The 6675-nt window shown below is 42.9% G+C and overlaps 1 protein-coding gene across 3 annotated transcripts in view; it reads right to left on the reverse strand.

Moving 5' to 3' along the window:
* Nucleotides 1-944: 944 nt before the first annotated feature.
* Nucleotides 945-6675, reverse strand: part of dnpep (aspartyl aminopeptidase) — an 18083-nt gene continuing 12352 nt past the window's right edge. For all 3 annotated transcript variants that reach the window (XM_010767141.1, XM_010767142.1, XM_010767143.1), the window contains exon 10: nt 945-1022. In XM_010767141.1, the coding sequence (XP_010765443.1) occupies nt 960-1022 (63 nt within the window). In that variant the 3' untranslated portion in view covers nt 945-959. The remainder of the gene's footprint in view (nt 1023-6675) is intronic.

Here is a 6675-nt window from a genome sequence, read left to right on the forward strand (position 1 = left end):
AGATTACTCTCCAGTATAATGGCTTGGTCTGAATGCTGAGCTATGCATGCCTCTCTCCCTGGCACAAAGCAGCTCACATCGCCACCAGCCTGTGACATCACTTGCTTCCGGCCCAGCGCATCCTTGTTTACCTATCATGCACACAAAATGCCCCTTGACCCCCTAACAATCCCGATTCCCCCCTCCAGCAACCAGGAAGTGCCAGGGAGTCGGAGAACAAGGGGCCATAAAAAGACAGTGAACCACTTCTTTCCTTGCTTGTGCATGTAAACAAGTCAATCACTGGTTTCCGGGCTGAGAGAAAGAACAGAAATCCATTCAACATGAGCTCAGAGCATTGTGACAAGTTGTGATGCAGCCAAGCCAAAAGGACCATGTGGTTTGTGGATCAACTGGAAGAAACAAACCAGGGTGCAAAGTTTTCTGACGACCGGAGAATGTTTGGGCAAACCAATCGAATAAACAATGACATGGGTCATCTCTTCATTGCAATCCCTGGTCTCACCTCTTTTGTGTTGAGGCTGGTAAACCCAGTTGTCATCGTCGTCGTCATCATCCTCGTCTCTGACTGCAGCATGAAGGCGAGTGTGCGAGTGCGAGTACGGTTGACGGTGGTGGACAGCGTGGAGGTTATTTTGGCTGTGGAAGATGCGTCTGCTCTGGCGGGACAGTGTGGACACGCTCAGCCAGCTGAGAGCCCGGGACAGGCCCGCCGGTTTCTCCTTGCGAAAGGACGAAGACCTCCTTTCCCCTCTCATCCTCTTTCAGGGACAGGAAATCTAACACGGCCCGATGTTTGTCTTACCTGGAAAAATAATCCTTTGCTTGGTTTGTAGATATTCACTAAGTCCAGATCCAGAGATTCCAAACATTTCTGAACACAGCATCCAGGTCTGCACATGTGCAAAAATGCTTCAAACTATTCAGACTCCATGTTAAGCTTAATATTAATTCCAGGTTCAGTTATAACCCAGTTTCTCTTCACTTTGGTCGCACAGTTCCACATCATGACTCCGGACAGCCTTAACTTCCAGCGTCTTTCTCCTTCAATTAATCTCTGTGTCACAAGCAGAAAGCCAGACCTAAATCATCTGTTTTCCTCTCTTTTCTTCCTTTGTGTTTAAAGACTCTGGGCGTGATTCCCAAACCCAAAAGGGGTAATTAGGCAATCCAGCAATCTGGAAAATCACCGCCCCTCAGCGGCACACACTCAGATACACACACTTGTATGTGCACACTCACAGTTGGCTGTGATTCCTTGGTGGTGCATGACAGGGTGGAGAGAGATTTTCAAATGACTTTATATTCACAGAAATTGGGCAGTTGTTGTTTACAACCATGAGTGCCCTTGAGTGTCTCCAGTTGTTAGCAAACACACCAGCTGACTTGTATCATCTCAGTGCCATGCCAGACCAAGAGGTGACGAGGTGTCGGCAGCCCTGGGTCTATTCCCAGCGTGATAAAGTTACATGACCACTCACACATGAAGTCCTCCCGCCACAAGTTCCAAATATGGATCCTCTATAATGTAAGCAAGTGGTGGATATGCCAAAGTGCAGAGATGACGCTGCCTCTCAGGGTTTTCCAAAAGGATCCAACTTCTTGTCAACTGTTTCTTCTCCTTCATCTACCTTCTGCTCTATGTGGAAAAAAGTATGGCTGGTGTTTTGAAAATAGTCCAGGTGTTGACAGCCGTCTGGATCTGAATCAGCACAAGTGATAACGCAAGGATAAGGAAGGAAGGAAGTCCACACACGGCGTGACTCACACACCAGCTGATAAGAAGCATGTGCCTGTGAGGATTCCCTGCACTTGGTCAGTGTGTGGCTGGCTACGAGGGTTGACTGTGCGTGTTGTCACTGTAGGGTTAGGTTTACGCCCAACCCTAGGAGCCACGGTGCTGAAATACGAGTCAGCCCGTCCCTTCCTTTTTCCCTGCCTCCCGGTTTCTCTCAGTTTTCTGCGATCACTGATCTCTGCCCCTCCCATACACTCGTTTGCCGGCATGGCAACCACTCTTCCCTCCCTCCTTCCAACACTTTCCCCCCCCCCATCATATCCTTTTGTTTACTTTCCTCGTCAACCTAGTCCCTCAGGTGCTCCTGGGACAAAGACACAGTGTTTAATCCCTCTCAGGTATTGCTAGTATTGCGTTTCAACTGAAAGAAATGTTTACTGCCAGTTTGAAGTAGATACATGACAAGAACATATACAGAGGAACAACCTCATGTTAAGACGGTTTCAGGACGTGCTTGAAACATTACAGTGGCTCACATTCTGCCTGAGGTGGTAAAAGCAACTGGTTAAACAACACATTTAGAGCACCTTAAGACGTCAACAGACATGGCTTGACGAAGGGGTGACGAAAACACCCACCGAAACATTGAAAGACTGCAATGACGTGGTTCTGGTTTTTCATTTGCATTCTTTTCTTTTGTTAAATATAAAACAGAACACATATTTAGCTGCCCAACATATAGTTTAGTAGGCTAAAATAGGACGCAGAGGCCCTCGAGGACAAAAACAAAGACTTTATGAGGCACTTCAAGTGTGCTGGGGAGGTGGAGCTTCCCACTTTCCCACCCAAGTGTAACCACGGAGGGTGTGTGACCACCAAGGTGTGACAGTAAACCACCGCTGTGTGTGCGCACATGTGTGCTCAAGGCAAAAGTATCTCACTCACACAATAACCCAGAATCAATCCCATTTAATTCCTTGTTTCTGCAACCACGATAAAAGACAATTACAGGAACTTCACTGATTTAAACCTATAACTTCTTATTTGGATCTCCTTTTTAAGGATATTTTACACTGCTGAAAGGTGATCCCAGATTTGTGGCTAGGATGTGGTGTAAACCTAGACTTAACACCCCCCCCCCCCTCGCTCTGACAGGTCCCCAACCTCATTTTCTTTTTCCCTTTAGAGGGGAAATCCACTACATCAGCACTTGCTGTTTACACAAAGGGACAACCGCCTGCTACTGATGTCCCTGCTTGACTTACGAACGTGCAACGAAAACACAGATATATATTTTAAGACCTGTGTTTGCATTGATGACACATAAGGCCACAGTCCTTTAATAATTCACATGCAATATTCTACTGTGCAGCTATAAAGGGGCTGTGGAAAGCATGAAATGAAAAGAAGTGAATACATCTGCAAAGGGCAAGATGTTAATAGCTTGATGAAAAAAACTATTGAATTCATAAGAACAAAGCCAACATGGAAGCCAAGCTACAACACATATAGGGCACACAAATAGACAGTCCAGTTTAGTCGATTGATTTCCTTTTTTCAAGAAGAGAATCCCTTTTAGTACCATCACCCCCGAAGGGAATTGGAGAGTCCCAGGTCATCATAAGAGGTCAGCATCCTGCTTCAACCCCCACCTCACTTCCTTTTCATAAATCTCCTTGTTTTCATTCCCTTAAAGCTGCACACAAAGAAAAAGACAGCAGTGGCAACAATCAATATGTTCAATCTGATATCTGTCGTGGTAAAGTGGACATCCAACAGCTTTAGGTTGGCTGCTTCTGGCCAGAAGAGAATTGAAAGATTACTCTTTGAAAGATTTCACCTGACAGCTTAGCTTATTTATATTGCCTAATTATGATGTGAAATAAATATTTGGTCTTTGAGTGAACAATCAGTAATTTTTTGACCTTAGGAATTGATTTTATGGTTGTGATTTCTTTTTTGTTTACCATATTTTTTCAGTCCCTTAACCGGTTGAGAATATAGAATTCTAGAATACATTATAGTACTATATAAAAGTACAGTATGTCGGCTGATAAACTTCATTACTGGTCATTTTCTTTCCTCGTGTTGGAATTCAATTCTAAATTGCTTTACTCTAAGTTAACAGTCATTTCATAAGCACATTTCAGCACCAGACACTGTAGGACCCAGGCAATATGTACAATCAAGCAGGTGGGTATATAACAGAAAAGACATCAACCTATGATTTTATCATTAGAATATGTGGCAGTGAATTTCAGTGGAACAATGCAGACCGTAAACAAGCTGAAAACAGACTTTACAGGTCATAAAGTCAGTTTGCGACATTCCTCTCACACACGATAAGAGAGAGAGACAAAGTAAACATAAGACCAGACAGTTCCGGATTAAATTTAAGCTCCTGTCGTAATTAAAGCTAAATTACATGAAATCAGATACAATTAAAAGTTACAGTGAGTAAAAAGTAACAAGTAGAAACTCGCAAAGTGGATACTGTGAATGAGACGAACCACAGGTAAAACCTCTGACACTGAAAAAAAAAGAAATCCTGTAATTCTACTCCAAATAAAAGGAGAACTTTCTGAGCCAACCAAATGTTATCTCCTGCTAAAACTAAAAGGAAAGGTATACATTTCACCTTGGAGCTAACACACATACATAAACACACTCAATACACTGTCACCTATTGCGTGACTCAGACAGGAGATAGGGACATGAGATCTGGTTGCCAAGTAACCCAATCAGACATCAGAGGCCTGCACCGCTTGACATTGATACACACTGACCAGACACAAACGGTACAAATAGTGGATAAGTAAGTCTACCTGGATGTAACACATAGCCAACACAGAAGCAGCAGTCAGTGCATCCACGTGTCCACACAACTGTCTTTTTTTTCAGGGGCCAGAAAAAAAGACAAAAGCCTTGGCTGAGGGTGTCTGCCAAATTCCAAATCCCAGTAAGTAGTTTCACAGAGTGTGTCTCTCAGCGGTGACACATTCACAGAGCCAGTTAAACACAGGGGTTCAAATTCTCCACAGCGGAAGGCTTTTATTACCAGACAGCAACCTGCGTTTACTGTGACAGTTATAAGGGAGTTTAAGATTGGGTCTACGTGTGGGTGTTTCTGACAATGGCCAGTTTTTGGAGACAAATATCAGCTTGTCTTTTTGAAAACAAAACTAGTTTCCCCATTTTACTTCAAATCAATATGAAAGAAATTCTGTTATGTTGTTTATAGGTTCAGATATAGTTCAATGGACACAGGACACTACAGTGAAGGATTTTCAATCGCATCTAAAAATGTGTACACCTCCAGGGAAGTAATGTAAGTCAAGAAAAGTATGCTTTGCGGTGTGTGTGTGTGTGTGTGTGTGTATGTTACTGTGCGTTCTATATTAGTGCCTGCAGGAGTTGATGGAATTTTTTTGCACAGGTGAGGAGGGCCTCTTCACACACACACACACACACACACACACACACACACACACACACACACACACACACACACACACACACACACACACACACACACACACACACACTGGCTGAAGTGTCACATCTTTAAAGGGCTTTCCTGAGCTGGTGCACTGCATCCTATTCTTATCTTGACACTAAACTAAAGACAGCATTGTCTGCTGTCCCCTCCTGTCTGCTGTGTGACCTTTAGGGCTACAAACTCTGAACCCTGACCTCTCTTTGAGTGAGAGCTTAGCCTTCACCTCCACTGGCAGCATCATTTATCATGCTCCTTATCTTATCCCTTTTGTTTTTTCTATTCCATAATACAGAACTTTATATAATGTATTGTTTGTTACCCCTCCTTGCTTAAAATATAGTATATCAGCTAATTTAGTTGATTCAAATCCAAGTTATGTCAGTGAGAGCAAAATGTGACCCTCAAATTAAAGTTTTTGTTAACTCTATTGTCTACACGTTTCCATAAAAACAGCTTTTAAGACGCTGGAACCTCACGTTTAATTTGAAGACACCCTACAGTTGTCCTTCACTGTCAGTCCCTCTGCAGTCACATGCTTTAATAGGATTCATAAAGAAAATAAGAGCTGAGCAGTTAACTGAGAGGTATTTTAAATTATTTTTCTCTACCTTGAGTGCATGTATTAAAGAGTTTAGGCCTCTTCAGACTCCCATGAGGCTTTGCAAAAAGGTGATGCGTCATTCACACTGACAGTTATTCTCAAGAGACTCTGATTTCCATGTGTGTTTATGTGGTATATCGCAGAATCTGCATGATTTGTGTGTGTGGGATACAATTAATGTAAAGCACTTGCATGTGTTGTGTGGTTGTGTGGCCTCAAAGAGCAATGTTAACCACAAGTAACAATTTGCATACACTGCGGTGTGAATAAGTGTGTGTGTGGTACAACTCACTCAGTTAGCCATCTGAGCCCCAATAAGGTCACAAGAGTCCATAGAGTAACCTCATATGGTGGCATGATGCACTTAAGCTGCCACTAAGAATGATGGGAGGTTTTAGGGGAAGGGCGAGGTCGACCTTAATCATTATTGTTGGGAGTATGTATGCATGTATGATACACCTCAAAACAAAAGAAAGATTTTCCCTATTATAACAATAATTCAGGTGTCGCAGAGTGCTTTACAACCAACGCCTAAATGCCAAGTAGCAGACAAAACAACGGACATGAAATGCAGATACAAAGCTAAAGCAACAAAAAAGACACAAAAAGCTAAACAAAAGCAGGTCTTAAACAAATGTGTTCCTTAGCTACTTTTTAAAAGGGTTCACGGTATGAAAACTCGATCGAACAACAGTGTAAGGAGGAAGGAGATGACGGAGAAATAAAGTGACTAACACACACACACACACACACACACACACAGAATCTCAGATATCAGCTCAGACTGAACACACACTGAAATGCATTAGCTACGTCTGCTGAAACATCATATATTGT

The sequence above is a fragment of the Notothenia coriiceps genome, unplaced genomic scaffold (assembly GCF_000735185.1).
Source record: "Notothenia coriiceps isolate Sejong01 unplaced genomic scaffold, NC01 NC01_scaffold00004071, whole genome shotgun sequence".
In the NCBI taxonomy this organism is placed as follows: domain Eukaryota; kingdom Metazoa; phylum Chordata; class Actinopteri; order Perciformes; family Nototheniidae; genus Notothenia; species Notothenia coriiceps.